The sequence below is a fragment of the Emydura macquarii genome, unplaced genomic scaffold, assembly GCF_026122565.2.
Source record: "Emydura macquarii macquarii isolate MOO-44397 ecotype Brisbane River unplaced genomic scaffold, CSIRO-AGI_Emac_v2 contig_1253, whole genome shotgun sequence".
NCBI classification, from domain to species: Eukaryota; Metazoa; Chordata; order Testudines; family Chelidae; genus Emydura; species Emydura macquarii.
In genome coordinates, this window is record NW_027131390.1 from 42712048 (window position 1) to 42738741 (window position 26694).

The 26694-nt window shown below is 40.3% G+C and overlaps 1 protein-coding gene across 3 annotated transcripts in view; it reads right to left on the reverse strand.

Moving 5' to 3' along the window:
• The window catches only part of HDAC4 (histone deacetylase 4), a 403085-nt gene that overhangs the window by 40023 nt on the left and 336368 nt on the right, over positions 1-26694 (reverse strand). For all 3 annotated transcript variants that reach the window (XM_067548627.1, XM_067548626.1, XM_067548628.1), the window contains exons 16-19: positions 21994-22114; positions 14071-14117; positions 684-791; positions 71-126 (exon numbers count right to left, since the gene is read on the reverse strand). In XM_067548627.1, the coding sequence (XP_067404728.1) occupies positions 71-126; positions 684-791; positions 14071-14117; positions 21994-22114 (332 nt within the window). The remainder of the gene's footprint in view (positions 1-70; positions 127-683; positions 792-14070; positions 14118-21993; positions 22115-26694) is intronic.

The following is a 26694-nucleotide window of genomic DNA, read 5'->3' on the forward strand; positions in this document are numbered from 1 at the left end:
ACATACAGGGTTCTCTTAATTAATAGACATAATAACCAAAGCAAACCAATTAAAGCACATGCATACTTACATGGGCGTGCTCTCTTCAGCATGATGGCCTGGAGGTCGAACGACAGCAAATCCATTCTATGCACAAAAAAGAATACAGAGGGAGATCAGACACAAAAGAACATTGGTTTCTAACAGGAACATGCCCAGCGGTTGCAGTTAGAGTTGCTAATTCAGTTTTGTAATTATTCATTAGTTCTTGGTCATTTAGAAAAGCAGTCATAGCTTCCACTCAAGCCCTTAGCAATGTGTCAGCTTTCCTTTCCTAGGAACACAGTCAGCTTGCATTTTTTTGGTAAACTGACTAATTGCTTAAAATTGAGTTTCTGGTAGAGCAGCCTTTGAACAATTGAAGTGAAATCTGGCCCTGTTGAAGTCAATGGTAAAATTCCCATTGACTTGAGTGGCATCAGAATCTTATCTGAGGTTCTGATTTTTTTTTTTTTTTTTAAACACCCTCCTTAAAGGTTAGTAAATTTTTTGTTCACTGGCTGATGTCCATAAGGCTCTTTTCACCTAAGGCAAAAAGGGACCATTACAATTTTTTAGTCTGACCTCCACACAGGCCATAAATCTTACCCTGTGATTTCTGCACAGAGCTGTATATCAAAGATATGTGTTATTACTGTACCAACCTTCAATTCTCCTGTGGCCACTTTAAAAACAAGTTCAACAACACAGCCCACGGCCAGGCGAGCAGCACCAGATGAATGAACTTCATTCCAAATTGTGTCACTGTCAACCTAATGAAAACATGTCAACAAATTTCGTTTTCAGAAACAATGAGAAGAGCATGGAGATCCTTGTTATAAAACTACTGAAACATATACAATTACTTTATCCATCTTGATCAACCCAATAACAATAATAAGAGCTGGAACCATTATGACCTTACATATGCATACAGAAAAGCCATGATACTTAAACTGGCTGCTAGTATCACAATGCTCATATGGTGGCACACCTGCCTCCCCATGTGAAGGTGGACAAAGTATGACTGATGTTGTAACTAACGTTACAGTAAGTCATAGAATCATAGAAGATTAGGGTTGGAAGGGACCTCAGGAGGTCATCTAGTCCAACCCCTGCTTAAAGCAGGACCAACCCCAACTAAATCATCTCAGCCAGGACTTTGTCAAGCCGGGCCTTAAAAACCTCTAAGGATGAAGATTACACCACTTCTCTAGATAACCCATTCCAGTGCTTCACCACCCCCTTAGTGAAAAACTTTTTCCTAAAATCCAACTTAGACCTCCCCCACTGCAACTTGAGACCATTGCGCCTAGTTCTGCCATCTACTACCACTGAGAACAGCCTAGCTCCATCCTCCCTGGAACCCCCCTTCAGGTTGTTAAAGGCTGCTATCAAGACAAGATCTATGCATATTAACATCACTGAAGAGACTGGATTTCCAGTTGCTCTGTGGTGCTGGGGAAGTAGTGAAGTGATAGAAAGGAGGGGAGTTTGATCCCATTCAATGTAAATATCATGGGTTTCCTTCTAATATTCTTATTAGAGTATTGTCTCAGTATTTCTTTTTACCTTTGGGGTAAAAATTGATCCTAGATCAAACAAAAAGCTTTAAGAAAATGTAACACAAAAAAATTATCGAAGAGGGAATAAACCAATGAAGAATGTTTAAGAATGGACAATTCCCTAAATCCTTGCTGAGACTATTTTGGCTAGATTTACAATGAAATTACTCCAAGAGAGAGCTAAACTTTAGCTAGTGTAAATTCACAATGGCCCTTCAACATCTAGGTGCTAACTATGGACATTTAGTTTAAATGTGAAATATTTCACAGGATTAGGAACAAATCCCTTTGAAAATGTGTAGACATCCTTTTGAAATTCTTTGGTTGCTCATTATTGTACAAGATCACGTTCTAATTGAAACAGAAATTGTGCAATGTTGGCTTTTACCGCAGTAAGCCCAACAACTGCACAAAGGCAAGATACATTCACATGCATGTGATGGAATGCCCTGCTTGATATTTACTATGATTTAGTTGTGAGCACTGGACAGAACTGGGCAAAAGGAGCTGTTGGATTCCTATGGGATTGTTCACAGGCTTAGCCGGTGGGGGAAGACCTGATCTGAAACCCACTGACAATGGCCCAGACTGTTTGCATAGAGTGGTGACGGTAGTGTGTGCTTTCTTCTTTTCACCCACAGCTTCCGCAAAATTGAGCTTCAATGGAACTGTTCCAAGCTGGGGGGAGCCTAGTGATCTGGGACAGGCTCAGAGTAAGCAGAAAATGTTTCTTGATGTGAAGAACTGTCGGATTTTATTTCTAAGATAAGACTGATTGGATCTGATCTGAACTGATCCCTTTTGTGGGAACAATGTCGGAGGCGGACGGAAGAAAAAGACCATCAGTATTGCTTGATTTTCATCCAGTTTCACTTGCAGAGTTTTTGAGAGGTATGAGCAAGGCAATATGTGATCACAGAATCATAGAACTGTAGGGTTGTAACAGATCTCAAGAGGTCATCTAGCCCATCCCCTACACTAAGGTAGACCTATCCCTAGACAGTCCTTGACAGGTGTTTGTCTAACCTGCTATTTAAGCTCTAATGATGGATCCACTTCTTTTATGGCTGACTAAAGCCAGCAATAAGGGTTGCTAATGGCTCCTGTCATGACAGTGAGTTGCCAGCCACACTGTAACATGCAGTGATTAGGTGAGATCATAGCTGAAGAAGTCCCTTTTGGAGAACGCTGCCCATAGAGCACTGTCTCAGTCAGCTCCAGTGACCAAGACTATATTGACAGTAGATCTCCTTTTAGCCACACACAGTGGTATCAGAAGTCGTTTATGTTGGCTGTATTAAACCTATCAGCAGCTGTTAATAGATCACTGACCACAAAATAAGGTGTACTATCCTTGGGGACGTGGCCCTTCAGTGGACTTGCCCTTTCCTCTCCAAGAGCTCCCAGAGGGTAATGAACAAACTGGCTGTCCTTCCTATTTATCTGTACACAGGAGGCCCTGCAGGGTTCCATCTTTTTGCTCTTCCTCCTCTGTTTATGTGAAGCCATTAGGGATAACCAACATGTTCTGGGGCTGCAGTGTTGTCAATATGCTGATGCTTAGTGCTACAGTGCCTTTCCATTGAATGCGAAGTCTTTATGGTCTCATTCTCCCAAGGTCTGAGTGGGGAGGGGACGTGAACTAAATATTTATAACAATACAGGGAGATGGGGGCTCACTGCCTATTGAGAATGTCTACAAGCCCTTCTGCAAGCATCCTGAACTCTGTGCAGTTGTCAGCCTCTCTTTCTAGAGCCTTCATGAGCTGCAGAATACAGCACTCTTAGGGATCCTGTAATCTGGCATTTGCTTGACATGTCCAACCCACCTGAGTCTTTTCTTACTAACCAACGTTCCCATGAATGATATAACACGATTTAACACTTCCACATTTGTCAGCCTGTCTTGCCATCTTACTTGAAGAATTTTACGCGATCACCTGATATGAAAACTGTTTAGTCTTTTCGTATATCTGGTGTAAGTTGTCCATGTTTCTTAGCCATATAGAAGAATAGATAAAACATGTCTCAGAAATATGGATTTTCAGTTTAGTTGACAATTTGTTATTGTTCCAGGCTCTGTCTTGCAAAACTCCAAAGTTCCTGGCTGCTTTGTAGATTCTACTAATAAGCTCAGCATCAAGATCTATATTGCTGGTAACAGTAGAGCCAAGATAACAAAATTGTTCAACAACATCCAGGCAAATAGCATTTAAGTTAAGGTGATAATTGGAACTGGTTCTGAAGAGCCTTGGTATTTGATAACAGTCTTCAAGCTTATTGCTAGCCGAAAGATTTTACATGAATCAGCGAACTTGGGAATAAGCTGTTGTAGGCATCAACATGAGCCATAAGGGCTGCATGATCTGCAAACAGGTCCCTTATGACGATCTCCTGCACCTTCGTCTTAGCTCTGAACATTGCAATGTTAAACAAACCTCCATCGTGTCTAGTGCTAAGAGACTCCCTCTCGAATAGCACGGAACGCATGTTGAAGCAGGAATGAGAAGTAAATATTTAAAATGTGGGAACCAGTAAACAGTCCTGCTTCACTCCACTGTTGACGTTGAATGAGTCAGACTCTTGGTATTCATACATTATTGTTTCCCTCATGCCATTGTGTAAGGATTTCGCAAGGTTTAGCAATATAGGTGGACAACCAAGCTTCTTCAGAACTATGTAAAGCCCTGACGTACTAACCATGTTCAAGTTTTTTGTTAAATCTATAAAATCCAAGTACAGTGGAATACACTTCTCTCTGAACTATTCCTGCAGTTGTCTTAAAGAGAAGACCATGTCTATAGCACCCTTCCAAACAGAAGCCACACTGGCTTTCAGGATAGATTTTCTCAGCTAATGTTTGAAGTCTAGGTAAAAGAATGCAGCATAAACCTTTCCCACAATGTTTAAGAAAAATATACCCCTGTGGGTATTACAATCACTTCCGTCTCCTTTGTTTGTGTAGAGTTGGATGAAATGATCATCCTTAAAATCTTGTGGAACAATTTCTTCCTTCCAACAGAGTAACAATACCTCATGCAATCTTTGCAACAAGTCTTTGTTTGCACATTTGTAGATTTCAGCAAGTAAACAGTCAGATCCTGAAGCTTTGTTGTTGGGAATCTTTATGATGCTTTGTTCAAATTCCTCTCTGTAGGTTTCACATCCAGCGAATTCATAACTTCAAACCCAAGCAATTCATCTAGCACACGTTGATCTACTACAGACTCCCTCGAGTATATCATTCCATAGTAATCAATCCACTTCTCCAGTTGCTTCCCTTTATCCGCTATAATATTGCCATCCAGATCCTTCAGCAGAGCTGTTTTGTCCTTTATGGGCCCAATGGATTTTCTAACGCCCTCATACAACCATCTACTATCACCTGCAGGATGCTGTTAGAGACCCACCCAAAAATCTTGAGCACACCTCTTGGAAGCTATTTGAACAACCTTATAAGCTTCTCTTAGGTTGTTGAGCAAATCAGTAGTAGGTAGATTTGATAGGTGATCAGAGAAGATCTTTTCTTTTCAATGAGTGGCAGCAGTATTTCTGAACCAGTCAACGTTATGAACTAGTCAACATATTTTTTCGTAACCTTTTCAAAACTCTTGATTGCCACATTGTATATACGGGTCTTCAATGCTTCCAATGCATCTGAAGCAGTTTCATTTGTTCTGGCTGTCTTTATTACTTCATCACTAAAAAAGCCATTTTTAACAGGATTAGTAATTTGGCACAAGTCAATACGAGGTTGCCCGGAAGTTTTATTATGGAGGATCTTCTTAGCTTGAAATTTCACTTTGCAACAGACAAAAGAATGGTCTGTGTCACAGTCTGTGTTTTGGAAGGATTGTGTATGCAAGGTATCTTTCAAATATGTAAGTCTTGTGAGTACCAAGTACAGCTGATGCCAGTGCTTGGACTGCCGGTGTCTCCCCTATGTTGTTCTTCTGATGTTACCAGCTAAGATGGTGTTGGTCACTAATAAGCCTTGACTGGCACAGAACTTGAGAACACTCTGACCATTGTCATTCATATGTCCAAAGCCACGCCTACCCAGAATCCCAGGCCAGATTTCAGCATTGGACCCAACTCTTGCATTGAAGAACCCAAGTACTAAGAAGGATACCTTCTATGGAATCCTGCCGATCAGTACTAGAGATGGGTACCTTCCGTGGAATCCTGCTGATCAGCTTTTATCAACAGCTGGAAGAACTGTTCTCCATCACTAGCCTGCAGAGTTGGAGCAAAGACACTGATGAAGTTGATGAATCCCTTCTGTAGACTAATTGAAAGTGTCATGATACATACGAACACTGCAATAGGAGCTCAGACTCTACTGTGACGGTAAATGTTATTAGGGTGGTCATGATCTGGACTCCTCTCCTATTCTGAAGTTGCTGCTATCGGTTGCTGTTGACCCATTCATCATTTTGGATCTATGAAGTTCATTATTGAGCAGATATTTGGTCTTCCCACCTCTCGCACAATGAATTCTCTGGTACTGTGACCATGACAGGAGTTGTTGCTGGAACTGCACATCAGCCCTACCATCTTGAAGGATTTTATGGAGAAGGAAAGTAGATTTCTTGCTCTTTAGTGATACACTGTTGGGTTTCTCTCTATTTTTCCTGGGTTGGACGATGTTATTGTACTAGAAGCAGCTGGCCCTCTCTGCTCCTTTGCATCTGCTGTTGTTGACTTAGGAGCAGTTGCTCTGTTCATCACATTTATCTTCTTGAGAACAATATTTGCACAAATGGGATTTGGTTCCCCCCCCCACCAACCAAATTGCTGCTGTTACTCTTCCACAAACTCTTGAAAGATCTGAAGGACTTTATAAGAGTGGGGAAACTTAATGCCCCTTGACCATCAATCACACAAACTTTTGCAGCTCCTATGAATCTTTTTTGTTGGCAGAGGAGTGTGGGAAATGGGAGGATCAAAAGTCTGATACTGCCTTTCCTAAGAAGTGAGATTTGCTGGGGTCAGAATGCTTCTCCTTCATGTAATCTGTTTCTTAAATATTGAGATCTATCACAGGGTTACTACTGACACAGGTATCAAGACAACAGGTCTCACTTGGACAACCAATGCTTAATGTTATCAAGTATTCCTATATAAAGTTTTCATGTTCCTTAGCTTCTTTTCTTAATCAGAAATTGAAACGTCTACAAAGAGGCACTTAAACAAAAGGATGCACAAGGAGACATTTATTGTTCTGCAAAAGTGATGAGAGAAAATGGAGGGAGTCTCATTCTCTTGTCACCACTGAGGTTATGTCTGGCCATAGCAGCTGCAGGGAAATAGTCTGCAGTCACTCTGTGGGAGTAAGAAAGTTTGTTTGAGGCTATAGAGAGCAGTGGTCTGCAGTCACTCACTGGGAGAAAGAGGTGTGTTTGGGGCTACAGTGCCAGGAGCCTGCAGTTACTCCCTGGAAGGAAGGAGTTTGGGCTGGTAAATCCAGAGAGAGGGGGAGCCAGAAGGTAGAGCAGAAAAGTAGGAAGATGTAGGAAGGAGCCCAGAGGAAGAGCAACATGGTCTGGGAGTGAGCAAGCCACCATTGCTAGAGTTAGGATCCCTGGACTGAAGAACCTGGAACAGTGGGCAAGCCTGAATTCCCTTACCAGCCAGTGGGCAAGTGGAACTATCATGACAGTGTATGAAAAGATTTCCTCAGATTGTTGGCACAGAAAGACTGATACCTTGGAAGGGGTAATCACATAGTGACCTGGCTGGAGGACTGAGTCACAAAGGAAAAGTCATCCCTCAGAAAAGGTCTGTTGGTGGATGAATATCAACATGAAAGAGTGTCCTTCACATTGACCGCCATAAACCATGTGCCTTTTATAACGATAGAATTATTGCTGCCAATGTGATCTTGCAAAATTTGAGTTTTCAAACGAAGCGATTGAGGCGATAGATCGAGGACTGGTTTCCACCCACCCTTCTTCTCGTGTATTAGGAAGTAGGTCAAGTAAAAACCTATTCCCTGATATTGAGGAGGAATGCATTCCATTGCTCCTTGGTGCAGGAAGGAGTTCACCTCTTGGGTGAGGATGCTGTCAGAGTGGTCCCCAAAGGGTTTTTTTTGGGGGGAAGAGGTAGAATTAGAAACTCCGTCATATAGAATAGTGGATGATGTTTAGCACCTGCTTCTCCATTATCATTGCACTCCAGGTGTCGTGAAAAAGTGCTAGCTGACTCCTGAATGGAGTAGTGGGATCATGAATTTTTAGGCTTAGTGGTTTGCAGCTGTCGGTCTTGCATCAAAAGTATCTTTGGTTGCGGGTTGGGACTGAGATGTCCAGGCAATGAGGGGGCATGAGGAAGGAGGACCTTTGAACCTCTTGCTTTTTATGTGATGGTTTGTAGGATCTCTGATAGTAGAAGTGTTGAGACCTATACAGCGATGTGGTTGACTGGTGATGAAATTTCCTCTTGGGGCAAGTGAGTAGATAGATGCCAAGTGATTGAAGGGCAGCTCTAGCTTTTAGGATCCGTCTTCTGATTGAAGAGGTGAGATTCATCGAAGGGGAGATCCTTGGTGTTCCGGACCGCCCTTGGGAACCCTAAGGGATGAAGCCAGAACTCCTTTTGCATAATAATGGCCGTACTCATGGCTCTAGAGGAAGTATAGGTTACATCGACTGCAGACTGGAGGGCAGTTTTGGCTATTAATTTACTTTCCTCAATGAAAACTTTGAAACAGGTACGATCCTTTTGTAGGAGACTGTTGGGGAATTCCTTGAACTCAGCATAGTTCAGGAAATCATATTTAGTCAATGGTGCTTGACAATTGGCTATCCTCAACTGTAAACTGGAGGACAAGAAAACGTTCCTCCCCTGTAGATCTAAGAGTCCCTTCTTTTTCTGCAGGCACAGATGTAGGATGCTGTTGCTTAAACCTTTTCAAAGCAGCCTGAACCACTAGTGAGCTGAGAGCTGGCTGCGAGAATAAAAATTCTGAGCTCTTAGCTGGCAATAACTGTCTCTCCGCCCCTTTGGGGGTGGAACATAGGTGTAGGGGTGTTTTAGCTGGCTCCAGTGTGGCCTCACTGGGAGGGACAACTATCCTAGTAGGCCTGAGGTGCGGAGGATGTCCAAGAGCTTGTGTTGGGAGTCCTGGATTTTCTCTAGTAGGATCTGAAGTTCCCTGGTGACCCTACACAGAAGGTCTTGGCACTGCTTGAAGTAATCTCGGGGGAGGAAGGGGATGTCAAAGTCACTGCTTCGTCCTGAGATGAAGATGACAGCATAGTTGGTTCTGGTGGAATTGCTGGAATTGGAGCATAGTACTCCTCCTCCATCATTGGATCAGAGAGCAAGTCCAGTGGTTCCTTTGGAACCAGGGAAGCAGGTAGCGAGTCCCTGGTGGAGCAGTCAGACTCTGAAGGGAGGGATTGCTTCCAGGGCCTCCAATATGGCTAGTAGGAGGGATCAATGGGTTATTGCAAAAGTCTCCATGGCATGTGATACCAATGGTTCCGGGCCAGGTGAGGCGGTGGTTGCTCCCAGGGTCATATGGGTCTCCTGGGAAATAGATAACAGTGGTATGGAAGAGGCGGTTCTTCCGATGATTCCCAATCTCCAAGGAAGAAAAGGCTGATTTGAGTTACAGTGGTGGTGCCGTCAGAGAAGTGTACACTGTATGGGGGAGGGGAGGGGCGGGAGAGGGTACAATCAACTCTGTACTGTAGGCAAGCCTTTTGGAGGAGATACGAGTTCCCTGGAGATGGAAGGTTCCCATGGAGGGGGGCAGATTCTGGAAGTGTGAAAATGTCCTGTGGTGCAGCCATGGATCTGCATCTCCCAGGTGTAAGAGGAACTCTTTCTGTCTGGGCCGCTGGTGCCAGCATCAAAGAGGATATCTGGCAGTGGCTGGTCTTTCCCAGTGCTAGAGGGTCCTTGGTCTTGTGCAGAGGTTGTACCGATGGCACAGTCTGGAGCCAATGAAGCCCAATGTTTCCAGGTTTCTTCTTGTGCCTAAGGGACTTAGGATGACATCAGCGATGAGGACACTAAAGGTTCCGAACTAGATCATGAGGCAGTGAGAAAGAACTGAAGAGTCCATCAGTTCGCCCCACCCTTTATCATCTCGGTTGGAAGCATGAGGTGAGCCAGGGGGCATGCATGGATCAATGGACACTACTTTCAAAATAATCTTTGACTCTGGGTGCAGGTGCGCATGCATAACCTCAAAGTGGAATACAACTGGGACCATCACTTGAAGAAGAATTAAACTTTTAATCCTCAGACTAATGGAGGAAAAAGGTTCCAGAATTGCATCTCTAATGAAAACTCTATGCCACCACATCTTCCTTTTGAATTAGGAGGCTGTTAGCTCATGCATCTCAGCTGATCACAATTGCAGTGGCAACACATAATGAAAGAGGTAATCAAGTCAGGGCCCATGTCATTTGGGATTGTATGGCTCTAAACCAGTGGTTCTTAACCTTTCCAAACTACTGTACCCCTGAAGCCTGAGTCCCACCCCCACAGGGCTGAGGCATGTAACTTAGTTTCATGGCGCCCCTGTGGCTCCAGGCAATTACCTTTCTTGCCACCCCCAATACCAGCTCTGCACTTGCGACCCCTCTAAAACTCCAGGTTAAGAAACACTGCTCTAAACTAACTCATTAAACCCCACCTGGAAACAAATCAACAGCCCCTGCCCAGTAGAGATCCCCAGTGTAAGCTGCTCTCTGTGTGAAAATACCCCTTAATAAGAAGGCAGACACATTTTTCTGCAATTGGTTAAGTTTCTTGGTGGGCTCACTGTGTAGCCCTACGTAAGGTCACTGCAGGAACCTAACCTCAAGGTGACAAATGCACAGATCCACACCAAGAGTGAAGATTTATCCAAGCATTCTTGGTCACTATGTGGGTATTCAGGAGAAGCAGGGAATATCCCATGACACCCAAATTGAGAAGCTATGTTAAAGTACTTGGTGCACTTCCTTAATCAAGGCTGCTGACATTATCAATGCCATTTCTTCTCCCAAACTTTCTGCCAACATTATCTCTGTCTTGCATGGGCTGAATCTCAGACAACTAGTTCTCATTCAAACCCTGATCTGAGCCAGTTTATTCAATTGTCCCAACCAGGATAGAAAAGATGAAGACAGAGCTCGGAGTCATCACCACACTGAAGGCGAAACAGTGTATTCCTCCATACCAACCTTCCTAACAGCATCAGGAAGGGAGGAAGGACAGAAACCTGAAAAACAGAGGCCTCAGGCAGTCAACCAATTGCCCAGTATTGTGCACTTGGAACTTCATCCATCACCAGGAAGACACTCACTAACAACCAGAGAAGTTTCATGCCCAGGCCTGAAACCAGACTGACTCAGGTACAGAGAACCTGAGAACTACAGATGACACCACACTTGCCTGACCACAGGCTCCCCAATTATCTTTTCTCACAAAGAGCAGAAATGACACTGGTTGATACTTCGCTAGATTATTCATGTCTGTCCACATCAACAGATTTCCTAACAGAAGGCTTACAAATGCTGCTTCACTGAGCAATGCTAGTCAATACTGAAGCATAGAAGCTTTAGCACTGCTGTGGTGTGAGTGTCTCCCATTGCAGTTGCAGAACAATATCCAAGCCATTTTACTTTAAAAAAAAAAAACAAAAAACAAACAAACAAACTACACAACAATTTTGGGGTGGAGGGGCAAATCCCACACTTCTTCCAGAGGCATGGAAGGGCTGATTACAGCGGTATCCCTGCTATTTGAGGACAATATAAGAAGCTGAAAAAGGGAATTGGAACTGATGTTTAATGGTCAGTGCTACCTGCACCTGCTTTAATGTAAGTCAGTTTAGCCTTATGTCTATATATATAGCTGATATTTCATCCACCACTGAAATGCCGCCACCTCTAAGGTGGAACATAGCAGGTGTCTAAGTGCTGACATCAGTTAAACTATTCATCCTAAACAGTTGAAAACAACACTGTAAACAGAAAATGCATGTGTAATTTATTTAAGCAGAATGTAATTACCCAAGTTTGCTAGAGTTCATGACTCAATAATGAATTTTCAGTTTAACTGTATATAATCTACTGGCAATTTTCTTCTAATGAACGTTTTTACAACATTGTCACCTTTTGCTCCAAATACCAATTTCTCTATACTGAAGTTGTCAATAGCTAATGGGTTTAACACTGGCTCCTGATTTTAAAAAATAGTCAGATAAACATTTTATAAAATTATTTTACTTGCCTTGAAATCGGACAAAACATTTATTAAAATAGAGAAAAGTCATTTAGTTTCACACCTATTCCTGCATGTACCAGTCTGTATCCTGAACTGAAATGCTATTGTACTACTTCTTACAGTAATATTCCTGAGCAAATCACTCTTAACTAGAGAGACAAGGTGGGTGAGGTAATATCTTTTATTGGATCAACTTTTGTTGGCGAGAGAGAGAAGCTTTTGAGCTATACAGACCTCTTCTTCAGATCTAGGAAAGGATTTCCCAGCATCATAGCAAAATGCTAGGTGGGACAGATAGTGGGTACAGACCCACTTTTTCTCTCTAATATCCTGAGACCAACCCAGCTACAACAACACAGTTTACAGAACCTGGCTGCTGCAGAGATGATTTTTTCCATGTTTTTCTTTAATAAGTGGAAACATATCTACCCCCCAAAAGTACCTCTTGCACTGAGAAGCTAACCATCTTTACATGGACCTGAGAAAGTCCTGTACTTACAAGTGTATAACAAAACTTACTATATTTTTGAAAAAGTTGCTAATAGTTCTATTACACACCTTCAGATTTTTCCTTGCTATAAACAAATGGATCACACATGTAATAATCTAAATGGAATACAAACTGGAGAAAAGGTGAAAATATTTTTCTATATTAAGAAACAAAGTGGCAAAGCTACCCAAACAATAGGCTAATTATTCCAGAGATGAATTTGTTTAAGGATTTGTTTAGGAAAAATCTTTGATGTCAGATTGTTGTTGATAGATCACTATTAAAGCAAATATGTATTTTGGGAAATCTCTACATGCTATGGTACCATCAGTAAATCTGAAATAGTAAACAGATATGTAACGATACTTTGAGAAAACTGGCATCAGGACGTTAATGACATGAGCAAAAATACTGCATACATTATCCACAGAATACTGAAAGCGTCTGTAGTACCAACATTATGGTATTTTTAATTTCTTTTGTTTCAGAACTTAACTCCTTCTGTGTTCAGCCCAGTTGCTGTCTTTGCAGTTCCCATTCATTTTCCATTTGCAAATGATAATTTTTGCTTTGAATGGCATGCCTGGCTGCAGGGCAGAGTAAATCCAAACTTTTTCAAGTCTGGCCAAAAAATTTGCCATCAATTAGGAGACTGAAGCATATTTACAATACAAAATAAAAGATCTCGAGGAGTGCTTGATGGTGGTGGTGGTATGAATAAATGCCGATTTTTTTTTTTGACAGGATAATTTTCAAAGGAGCAATTTTGCAAAGACTCAGGAAGAAAACAATTTTGTTTCATTTCCATAACAGAATCCAGACCTCCAGATTCAATCTCATGAGCTATAATTATGTATAAGAACTACCCATGTGAGATTTCAAAACACAATGCCTTTTACTGTTTACTCTCATTCTCTTTTCCATCTTTTCTCCCAGATTATTTTCTGTGTTGTCACTCTATGCAAAATCTATATAGCAAAAATATTGGCTTGAAATATTGTCTGTAAAGTTTCATTTCTCTGTATCTGTCTATTAACATTATGGGAGCAGGAGGAAAAATTCCATTATTAATATGCAGATTTGATGGCTGAAAACTGATGTTTCGCTGTTACATGGATAGAAATTTTAGTCACCTCTTTCATAATTTAGACATGATTGTCTTAGACCCCATACTGAAGAATGCCAGATGCTGAAGACTACAATTCTCTGCAGTGCAACTTGCAAAACATTTGACTGCAGAACAGTCAAGTAGCTCAGAAACAAACACAACAAACTACTGCTTACAGGACGATCCCAGATATTATCCTTCAACCACCATTATTTTAATAAAATATTTTCCATCTGTAGCACTAGGTAGGCAGTTCTGAAGCACAAACAAGATAGATGAAGCCACCTACACAGTCTGAATGACACAAAGTAAATCTTGCTTTCTCTATATCTGCAGCACATTGTTGATAGTTATTTTAAAATGTAGTAATCTAATCCATTAAACATCACTGATTGAGAAATGAAGTTTTTCTGCTTAATAGTCAGAGACAAAGCATGCACAATAGATTTCACTGTTCAAAATAGTTAAAACTCTCACACTGCTTTTGAAGCAACACATGTGAGGCTGTCGCTGCAACCTCACACCCCAGAAGGACCCTGTTTATGGATAACATCTGGTAGTAATTATCCACTCAGTAGAAAACAAGGCAACTATTTTTGTTACCATTGGGACTCAGAGAACAAACAGGGCATTTTTTACTCATTAAAGAAAATACTTACTCCAACACCACCACAAGGGAGCCTGACAAACATTGATGTTATAGAACCTGTAGGAAAAAATGAGAGCAGTAAGTTATCAAAAAGGCAGAGTTCATAGGTTTAGTGGATGAATTTTATGGTAATGCTGAAACCTTTTCTAACACAGTAACATGCTTCGGTTTTATTATTGTGCGTTGAAAGAGACACAAAAAAGATATTTTAACTTCTGCATATATAGAATATACAATTGTATAAACTATACACACCCGTATACACAGTTCCTATATTTCTACCAATCACCCTCTGCTGAAATCTTGTTTGTAGAAATAAAATTGATAGTAATAGTAATATTATCACTGCTAATATTACTAACTGCTAAACATGTCTGCTGATACTAACCCTGTAATGGGGTCCTACTACTTTAAATTGAAAAGGGAAATTAAAGCATGAAAAACTTAATTATCAGTTGACTGCACTTATTTATTCAGGACCCCATAATATGAAAATTAGTCAATATTGTACTGGAGATATTTTGGACTGTATTAGACACTTTATACGTGCTATTAAAAAGACAAATACCATAAAATCAATCATTAGCCAACAGAAAACATGAATTGCTTAAGACTGAAAGAGGAAAACCACCTTAAGAGGTTCCAGAAGAAAATAAAAAAGAATCTGAGAGGACATTGTGAACTGATGAGAATGCCAATGTTATTTTCTCTGCCCATACATCAGCCATAATATTCTTTGTGCCTCAGAATACTACATTGTGATGGAATGTAATCTCAATAGCTGTAATATGCACAAATCTCAGATAAAAAATTCTGAATAGAGAACATCTGTATTACAATTCATGACTATTATGTATACAGTGTGAATACCTATATTTATATACACATGCACGTTCAAACACATGGCAGGAAAAAAACATGTATATGACGCTCCTCTCCCCCCCAAAAAAAGCCTTGGAGAAATGTGCGATATTAGTTAGCTCTGACTATATGTATGTACATCCCAGCCGACAGTGAAATAAGTTTGATGGAAATGTTCTTAGCAGATTCAGTTCTTGTTATTCTAGTTTTTCTATATTGAAATAATAAAATGGAGTAAGTTTCCTTAAAATGCAAACAAGCTTCTTTGTAAATGATGAAACAACAATGCTGGAAAGCACACTTTAGTGACTGAGAACCACGCTGAAGTGAAATGCACCTCAGACACAGCTACATAAATTTCCCCCTTCCGCTGAAAGTGAGGTTAATACATCAGCAAGATTCACTGTTTGACAAGATCCATATGGAAATACTCACATAGTCCTGCCACATCTTCAACTAGTAATCCACCTATTGTTTAATATTAATCTTTCTGACAACAATTTATGTTTTCATTGCACAGATTTAAAGTACTCTTATTCGTCTACATTTAAAAGCTGTTCTATAGGTTACAAAGCTTTAACCTGTCAGATAATAGATGTGCCTGTATATTTCATCCCGAAACTTAAGTGGGGTAGAAATATCTAAGCAGGTAGATTTATAAATCCTGCAAGGAACGCGACCAACTTGTCACAACTAACTATCAACTTTAGATACCATATGATAAGTTGTATTTCTGACATAATAAAATGGATCTATTTAAAGCTTGACCTAGTCAAGTTTTATCAAGGCAGACAATTTAAATGTCAGTGATGGATTTAAATAGCTTCAATTGGTTTCTTCGATGTTAACAGCAGATTGCAAAGTCTTCTTTAAAATTTGTTTGAAAAATTCAAATTAAAGTATAAAGCAGTTTAAATTAAAAATTAATTAGTACTGGATTCCAACAACATTTTAAATAACCTGCTTACAAGGCTGAGAAATTTGAGATGCAGACATCCTGCTTTCTCTGAAAGAGCTACTAGAATGAATGACATCACAGCTGTCAAGAACATAAATTGTAAATCATTCCATGCAAAACCCTTATTTTCCTTCTCTCAGCTTTCTAAACTGCTCCTTTTGGGCTGAAAGTCTCAACTCACAGACCAATTTCAGGAGGAAAGTTCAAACAAAATCAGTTGATCATTTTAATTGCATGAATAGTAGTATACATAGCTGTATTAACAAAAGTTAAAATTCTCTGCATCCCAGTAATTCAAACACAGCTTCCAACTTGCTGTGGGTTTAGTCCTTTGACATATTTAAAAAAAAAAAAGATCATAAATTAAGAAAGCACAATAAGCAGAAATGGGCTTGCTTTCAGGAATATTCATCAGCTTATAACGTCTCAAACTGGCAAACCAATTTTTTTCAAACACATCAAAGGCAGCTGTTCTCATTGGCACTAGATCCATGGCAAAAGTAAACTCTAAACCAATACTGGTTTGTTAAAGACATTCTCCCATATCCCTGCTCCAAAAAGCTGGCTATCTACATGGGTCTTCTGGAAGTGTCCCCATTCCAAAGTCATGTCCCAGCTAGGCTTATGAACCCTGGAGTTTTATCCTATTTCTAACAGGCTGCTTCTTTCCTACCTCCCCTCCCCCCCGCCCTCCAAGCAACCCAACCCCATGCATCCTTGGATGTCAGATCCTCAATTTAATTTCTCTCTTTGCAGGATGATTGGCAGCCACATTGTGCTGTGATGATGTGCCCTTTTCATTTGCCTTTATGGCTATTGCTACACAGAACAGTAAATGCTGGAAGCCACATGTGCCGTGCATGTCAGAACCATGACAAAAGCATGAGCTGCACACCAGGAGAGGCCAACCAGGCAGTGTGGGGAGGTGGTGGTAACAGATGCCGTTAAGGTCAAGGATAGACACATGGCTTGGGAATGAGCCACGCATCCAGTGCCCTGTAACCCTGGGAAAATAAGCTACCTGGCAAGGTGGGAATTCTCTTGTATGCTCAGAACTACTGGGCTCTCCCATGGGTGCTGCATGCTCCAGCTCCCTAAAATGGCTCCCTAGCTGAGCTGTGGTACGTAGCTAGAATACATGGTACAGCACTACACTGGCTCCAACCCATTACCCATGAATGTTATTCTTACAACCAATTTATTTCTGTCACAAACCTTACTCTCTATCAAGCTCATCTCTCACTCACTCTTTCTCCCTGTTTGCTCAACAGGAGACTCCTGATTTGCTGTAACAAAAGGTTTAAGAGTTGTATTTATCTTGGTGTTAGGCACCAAGGATGTTAGGCTCCAATGACATTAGGCTTCTCTGGGCTCAGATGGGCCCGGGGGTAGAAATCCCACATCGCTGCACTCTTCAGCAGGGGGTTCTTTGTTGTATGGGAGCTGGATTGGGTTAATATTAGATTCAAAATTTCTGTCTCTCTGAATTAAGTGATGAAAACTAGCTTTGCTAAATGAAAATAATATCCCGCTAGAGAATGTGTCAATGTATTTTGGTTGGCTGGTTTGTACTACAAAACATATCATTTCCATAACATATTGCTCAGGCATCGTGTCTTCAGCCATTCCTTCCGTTATCATTTACTTTCACTCCATCTCCTCCCCTTGTTTTCACTCCATTCCTCCTTTCCCCACCTCTCTTCTGCACCCAGTCTTCTTTTCTCTCTATCTATTTTACCAGTTACTTTTGCCTTCCTCTAATTAAGCATCTTTACATACAAGTATCCCCAATATTTTAACCCCATTTCTTCTATTTCTCTGCTTTCCTGTCTCAACCAGAAAGACATGATTATCTCACAGATATCCTCCCCATCCCTACCACAACCTCCTCCCAAGCACAAAGTCTGTGGAATCTCTGCTCTTTTCCAGCAGCTACTTATGTGTCTTTCCAGTTAAGTGCTGTGAATGTGACTGATCATTGTGAATGTCAAGGAGGAATGCCTTTCGGGGTTTAAATTTAAAAACTGTCATCGTAAATGGCAGAATCTAAGATCTCCCTTGTAGTTTTGTTTGCTCAGAAAACATAAATCAAAAAACTTGTACAGGTGGCAAAATTGTCCAAATTGTCAGAGTTTAGGGCCAGAAGGGACTACCACATCATGTAGTCTGATCTCCTGTATAGCAACGGCCACCATCATCACCCACACACTAAATCCAATAACCAAAATTAGACCACAGTATCACAGTCCACAGGAGACTAAACTACTATGTGTCACATGCAAAGAACAGGAGGAGCCAAGGTGCACCAATGCCTGAGGCCCCAGCAATGGCAGGGAAATGATTAAATGAGATATACCCAGATAATCTCAGCAAGGGACCTTCATTCCATGCCGCAAAGGCAAGAAGTGTATGCGAAAGAGATGTGTACTTTCCCTAAGACAATTAGGACAAATACCAGTTTTCTAAGTTACTCAGCATTTGTCGTTTGACATTCCAGATCACAATACAAATTGAGAACGCACTTTCTTCGTTATTTGTCCTGGGGCAGCACCTAGCAGCCTCAATCATGGATGAGGGCCTTCTTGTGCTAGGCACTGTATAAACTCAGAACGAAAACGGTTCCTGCCTGAAAGATATCTTCTCCCTGCGGTATAGTCAGGTGACAGAGGAGTGAAACGGAATGGAAGTCAGTATTATCAAACTATTCTTCAAACAGGGTTCATACAACATGCTCTGTGTTTAGGAGGATATGTTTCTGAAGTGAAAAAGCAAGGAATTCTTGGAAACAAGTTTTTCCTTATTCTGATTAGTTTATACAAGTGTTCAAAGCCAGATTGTTTCATAGTCCTGTCTAATTGATGTTTGTGTATTTCTTTTTTTGTCTTAAAATTACTCAAGTGTTTGGAAATTTTGATTCAGAAACTTTCTTCTGACTGCTAAGTGAAAACACAGTTTTACATGTTTGGTTTTATAGGCCTAATTACTTTTGTGATGAGGTTGCAGGATGTATCACTAGCTTTACCAAGCCAGGGCCACTTTTTCCTCTTTTTAATTACGTGGCAATCTTGTGGCCACAACAGGATTTCTATATAAAAATAAAGGTAGTATGTGACCCTGTGTGAACTTCAGATGTTAGTGATTTTTAGTAATAAGAAGTATTACTGCAGGCCACTGTCGGGTGGTAGATTAGTCTCTTCTTGGTAATGTAGCAAAGTTGAAAGGTCTAATATTCGTGACCATTATTTTAATTTGGATTGCAGCTGGAGGAGGCAGCTATAAACCTAAGTGCAGGTAAATGGATAGCTGCAAATATCAAATAGACAATGTAGAAATAATGACAGATTTCTGAAAGACGTCTCATGGATTACGGACTATTAATAAAACATTTATAATGGCCTATTTTGGGGCCCTTCTAGTATCAGCATCAATGATGGTTGATTCAAATCATAGGAATTTACATCACCAATTTTAATCAGGATTTAAAATCAGCAAGCAGGAAACCTTGATTTAAATAATCTGTTTTAATCTTGTTCTACATTTGTATTTTTTTAGTTACTTTCCTAAAGAAAGGTAGAGTCCAACTGACTGGTATAATTTGGTACTAATTTACTAACCAGTAAGATATACTACATCTACACACATTTATTTAAACAATTATATAGCTTAATATAAACTTATTCAGGGTCTTAGTGTTTAAAAAAAATAAAATCATCTGTTAGAAAATGGTGAATGACTGTTCTTATTTACTAGATGACGATTATCTGGTTGAAATGAAATGAAAAAATTCATTTCTTTTTAAAGTGACTGATTTTTATCTATCCTGATTATTGTTGATAAAATACTTTATATCAATCAGGAATCTTAAGATGGCACTATGTTTCTAAATAGTCAAAATCTGTAAGTGTGCTCATCATGAAAACATCTGAGTAAAACCATTAAAATTATTTTTTTCACAACCACCACCTTATAGAAAGCAAACAGTGTCCCTAGAGGCATTTTACATTGAGTGACTCCCAAGACAATTTTCTAACAGTGAAATGATAAAAGAGGGGACATGATAAAAGTATATAAAATAATGAAAGGTAGATTGGGAGATTTTGTTCTCCCTGACTTGTAACAGAAGAACTTAGGAACATTTAAATAAACTGAAAGCTGTCAACCGGAAAACTGTTCAAAGGAGATAATTTTTCAGATACTGCATAATTTGACCATGGAACTCATTGCCACGGGAGATTATCGAGGCCAAGAATTTAGCAAGATTCAAAGAGGGAATTTTATAATAAATTTACACTGTATAAATATGATTTTATATTACTTATATGCATAACAAGAATATCCCGTTATAACAACGGTATGGAAAGAAGTAGATTGGAAAGGATATTAAACCTCACGCCTCAAAATTTAAGACAATCTCTTATTATTAGGGATTAGGATGTGACCTTTATGGGAGCAGATTAGTCCATATCTGCCTACTATGCAGTTTTTTCCACCTTCCTCTGAAGCAGTTGGTGCTGGCCACCCTCAGAGACAGGATACTGGACTAAATGGACAATGATTCTAATCCAGCCTGGCAATTTTTATACTCCTATGAGCACTGCCCACACACAGCACCACTGCACAGGTGCTGTGATGGCACCCTTGGTTTCATTTAATAAACGTGGTAAAGTCATGATCCGGTGGGAGAGAAGATGTACTTGTTGTTTATTTGGACTGGTAAATATCGTGTGTACCACAGAGAAAGTTTTATACTGTCAAATACATGATGTTTGACTATTTTGCACTGTGCGTGTTAATGGTGATGCCATCAACTCAGCCAGAAGAACCAGTAGTTTTGCAACTCAAATTTCTCTGGATTTTGAAGAGGTGGTAGCTGTGTCAAATTTAGCAATAACCACAGCGCCCATTAGATTTTTAAACACGTACTGTATAGTTTTCCCTCTTTGGAGATCTTACATATCTACTGAACTTGTAGCAAAGCCTTGCCAGTTCTCTTGCTCTGAGTGTTATTGCCACTGAAAACCAACAGGTTAATCCCTTTGTCACACCATTCAAACTGAAGTCAATCCCAGCTCATGTTTTCTCAAACTGCAGACTCCATGACCATGGCTTTTACTCCTGACTCTCAGATGAGAACTTCCAAAACTGTTATTCAAACCCATCTCCAGATGCTGTAAACAGGCACTTGAAAATTACAAAAAAAAAAGTGAAGGGAAAGTGTCTGCATGAGTATACTCAGGTAAGACATTGATTTAAATGTGACTTAGGTGATACCGGTACAGTTTTTTTCTGAGCAGCAATCTCTAGTTTGTACAGTAGGAAAGAGGGAAAGTATACAGTCCATGACTAATTGATATTTTCCTACTCAGAGAGGCTCCAGTCTTCAAAGGGAAAAAATAACCTCAGGGAATCCACTATACAACTACAGTGAATGCTTTTCTACCCAGTTGATAATACTTGGAAAACAGCCTAGCAACAAGCATTTACTCTGCAGATCTTCCTTTTCCCACCCAGCTTCCAGGAACTAACTTGGTGAAATGAGCACTAACAGGGCATGGCAGAAAGTCCAAAGATAAAATGGGTATGGAGACTGAACTAACTTGTCCTCATCGGTGGCAGTCTCTCCAGGTCTTTGGCACTTTAAATAGAGGGAAAAAACCAAAACCAAAACTCAACAACAAAAAACAAACCATGGCAGTGAGTCTTAGGAGCCTGGGTCAACTGACTCACACTCACACTACGAGGATAAAAATAGCAGCGTAGATGTTCCCAGTCGGGCTGGAGTCCAGACTTGGAAATCCAGTGCGGGAGAAGGCTCCCACCTGAATAGGAACATCTACATTGCTACTTTTAGCCCTGAAGCGCTGGGCACAGTCAGCTGATCCAAGCTCAGAGACGCACAGTCGTGGGTTTTCCTTCCCCCAGTGTAGATGTAACCTGGAAGGAAAAGGAAACCAAACATCTTATCACCTGTCCCACTGAAACGCAGCAGAGATCACTTGTGACGTTCAGACTGGTGTACACCCAATAACTGCCAGGGTCAGTGGTTATAGCTAACTGAGTTATTTTATGAATGTAGGACTGAAGAGGAAGGGAAGCATGACCCTCCTGAAGTACCTAGAAGTTTCTTGCTGTCCAGTTTCTGTCTGTTCAGAGGGTTTGTGCCATACAGTAACGTATGCGCCTCCGAGTGAACTGTCTGTAGCTCTTCTAGAGTTGCTTTTCTTCCACGAATACACTGCAGAGGGAAAGGAAAGAAGTGATGAAATTGTACTTGTTACAATTACCTAGCTTGTCTTATTTTCCCTTTGGCAAAAAGGAAATACCCTTGGAAGTTATACAGCACTATGGGCTTGTTTGATTTAAATTACAGGTTAAAAACAAATTTTTACTGACAAATTTTTCTAAAACTTATGCAAAAATTCTGATTTTGTTTACTCACAGAAAATGCAGTTTTAGTCATGAGAAGGATTTCGGCTTAATCCCATTAATCACAAGATTGGATTTATATATAAAATAATTTTTTTAAAAATACATGCTGCAGAACATTTAATGAATCACACAGCAGCTATTCTCCTATTGACGTGTCAGGATTTAGTGGTATAAACTATTTCCAGGAATAAGAGTCCGCCACATAAGTTGCCTACTGATGAAAGAAGAGCGTTCCAAACCTGCACAAAGAAATCTCACCATAACTAATAGCTGAACGGCAAAGAATTTGGGGCTTCTCTACAGAAAAGCAATTAAAGGTTAATCCAAATTGGGGTGGAGATCATGCAAGATTAAATTTGAGATTCCAACCTGATTTAGGCTATGCTAGAAAAAACAGAGCAATGTTTCTCCTCCATGCTGTGATTTACAGCTGAAATCAGGAAGTGTAGATGCAAAACTCCCATTGACTTCAATGGGGCCAGGATTTCACTCACAAACTGGACCTTTTCCCAAATTTCAAAACAGGTTCAGCTTGTATTCTGGGCAAGGCTTACTCTCACTTTCACTTGGGTCTAATTGCTATGACTGAAATTCACCCCTGTGCAGTGAGTCAGCAGAAGGCCTGTGCACGAATGAAGTGCTATTTTGAAGTGCTGAGAGAGACTTCAACAGTGCACAGATTTTGGCCTGGCCCCCCACACAAGTGAACTTTACCGACCATGAAAATGGCATTTGGATTCTCTCTCATGCCATGGAAAAAGCAGTAGCTTTCTGGAGTTAAGGAAGTCAGTCAGACTTTCCATTTTAAAGTAGGAACTTGTAACCTTCTCTAAAATGTCACAAAGGAAATACACAGCTTGGACAAGAAAGTGTTATGTTTGGGGACATGGAAAGGTGAATTTTTGGGTCCGCATTTGATGCAAAAGTTGCTTTGTTTATAAAATAAATTAGTGTAAAAACATAGGTGTTTTAGGTGGTTGAGAATTTATTCTAATATGGTTGGGGTATTTTTGGTCACAATGTCTTTAAAATGAGGAGTTAAATTATTTTATGGTTTTCATTTAGAATAGAATGAACTTTGGCATTTTCCAGATAGCACGACTTCGCAAAGTACACAGCAGATTACACACCTCTTGTGCAGACCCACTGCAGCCTAGACCAAGAAGGGACAACTTATTAGAACTCCCATATTCCTGCATTTTAGCAATAATTTATGAGTCCAAAATGTACCATTTAAAAATCTTCTAAAACAGAAAGGCACTTCCAAATGCAAAGCATCAGCTAAAATTAGGACCAAACTGTTCCTAGAACTCGTGAAGAGGTGTATATGGGAGCACAAGACAACGACTGCCATGCAATCTTTAATTTTCCATGAGGGCAGCCATCAGGACTACAGAACCTGTAAGGATGTGGTTCACATCTCATTCAGAAGACAGTAATAGTTCCAACCATTCGGCACCTGCAGAAGTCTCACCGCTGGCTGAGGGCTCAAAATCAGGGGCAACTACAACGTATAATATTCCAGAGAAGTGTGCACGACCAAAGGAGCCACCATGACACCTAGTAAACTGTACGCAGGCAACATCTGTTTCAGACAACACTGTAGGGCATAAAGTGAGGTACACAAACCAAGCTAATCAGAGGGGATTTTGCCTCAAAACTTTGCTGCAAGCCTTATTCACAGTAGCTACAAAAACACTAGCCCCAACAAATTTGAAAATAACTGCCAAGAAAAATTTTCCCTTCCCTTCCTGCTCGTGATGAATCTGTTTAAATTATTCCTTTATCCTTTCATTACTTATGTTTCCCCCCTGCCTAGATGCCATTCTTCTTCACTAGATAATTTAAATGACTTGTGCTCAATTGCTGCCTTTTAAGAGTTATACTGAAATAATACAGTGTAACACAATGTATTATCTGACTGGGCACAAATAGAGTCCAATGGTAGCAATTCTCCAGATCCTCTTCTGGTGTAAACAGCTGCATCTCTGCTGATTTCAAAGGAGAACTCCCATTAACAGCAGTTGAGGACTTGACCCTACATGTGTAATACAAAGTCTGCCCACTGGGAGGCTAGAAACACCATTCTCTCTTCTAAATAATATCCTAGAAAATACTATAGATTCCATGTTGTTGAAATCTTTCTGATTTATTTCTATTAAAATGTATTGCATTCTTCTCAGGAAACACGTAGTTCTATACATACTTTGGGGAAATGAGCACACCTCAGATCTTCACTTTACAACTATAACACTTTTAATGTACTTTTTTATATTTCATAAGCACATAACATGCTTAGACTCCTTCCAATGTCAGGGATGAAAAATTAAGCCAAATTCTAGGACACTCCTACCAATTCCTTCTAGATCATTCAAGTTCCCTGACATAAGGCCGACAGATGAAGCTTGATATCTGCAAAAGTTTGCAGTTCAGCCCAGGCTCATGGGGAAGACAAAAAGGTTAGCTGGAGTCAGTGCAAACAAGGGACAGGCCGACTGCAACATGCTAGCACAAGCCCGTCAAACCTGAGCATTCTTCCTCCCAGTGACTTTTTAATAGACACCTTGAATCCTGCATTCTGATATTGCCTAAATACAACTATGTATACAATATATTGGTTTGTAACAGCTCACCGATGTGTAACCTTTTACACAGCTGGAACCCACAGGAGCATTTTAAGAAGAGAGAGGAAGTGACTCAATGGCTTGAAAGCAAGAAGAAAAGAGTTCCAGCGAGAAGAATCAGTGGGTCAGTACAAGTTAATGAGTGATCCTAATTAGAGTGGCTCAGAGGGAAGGAAAAGAAGGACTGCCAAGATTAGGAGTGAAGTGAGTGGGTGGCAAGGAGGCAAATGAGCCAGGGGAGGAGGGAAGTGGAGTAGCAAATCCAGGCACCATTTTGAAGATAAGGAAGGGGACTGTGGGACAGGTTTGGAGATAACTAGGAAAGCAGTGGAGAAGAAGAAGGAAGAAGACTAGAATCTCAGTGCTAGTGGAGCCACAGCATTCTGGGCATCCTGACATTTACAGACTAGAGATTGAGGAAGGACAGAAAAAGAACATTGTGAAAGGAAAGACAAGATGTGATTAACACATGGTTAAGGCTTTCAGAAGAGGCAGGGTCAAGATAAGGTTGAAGCCTACCAATGTTCAGAAGATAATTACAGACCAGGGAAACGTGGGAGGAAAAAAGTTGAGTGTCAAACATAACTCCAAGATTTCCACCCTTGGGAGCAGTGTGAAGGGCCAAATTAAAGAGGGTAACAGTTGTTTAAACTTTTACAGATCAAAGAACTTTGTAGCCAGGAGGAGATACAGAGGTAGGAGATGAGGCAATTAATACTGCATGGTTTAAGTATTGCTTCTAAAAAACTGACCTAAATGACAAGTGTTTGTTTGTCTTGTGTATTTTTTCAAAAAACAGAGAGAGAATAATCCCAAAGTTCAATGCAATTTGACTTTTCAGACACAAACCAGTCTTGACTCTGTTTATCTATGCAGAGAACAAGAAAGATGCAAGCACTGCAAGTTTAGCTCATGACAATGCTGCCCCCAAGTGGTTAACCTTCCTTACTGCTCAAAAATTGTTTTGAACCAGACCACCTTAATCGGAGAAAGCTGCGGGATATACAGTTTCCTCAGGATAAACCAATATTATAGGAATTTAGTCACATCTGTGTGCCTTGGTTAGTCTGCTCCTAGTCTCCAGAGCAGAGACGGGCAACTAAATTAACCAGATTGATTCTCTGATGTGTGGGCCCATAAACCCCTCCTCCTTTTCCAAGACCTCGATCTTAGATAGAACATCAAGTTCACAACAATATTAAAAGGAAAAAATGCCACACAAGCAATGAAAATAAAAAATTGAGGATAGAGTTTAACCAATAAATCCTGTTGTTATAACTTGAGGTTAAAATGCAAAAAACAACTTACAATAGCAACAGATCTTAAACTCCTGCAAGAGTCAATGCTAGATCAGTATTTCACTTTAGTGAGAGTAACTCCAGAAAGTTATGTGACTGACTCCTCCTGCAAATACTGCAATAACTATTGGCCGGACATACATCATGGAGTTCTATGAATTTTGTGATTGTAACAGTCACGATAATGCAATGAAATTGGACAGCCAGAAAAGTATTCATGGCAGATACAAACAGACAAATCGAGACAGTCATGTATGCATGGATTAAACATAAGACACATTTGGCATAACCCAGCCCACAGCCAGATTCATGAAAATTGACAAACAGAATCTGGTACAAATTTGTGTGTCCATGTGGCAATCAGAGATCCAAGTTGCAAATTGAGTATGCTGGTCTTCCAAAACAGAATGTTAGTCCCTTAAAATGCACACACATGAAATCCTGCAGCAGAATCAAAATGCCAG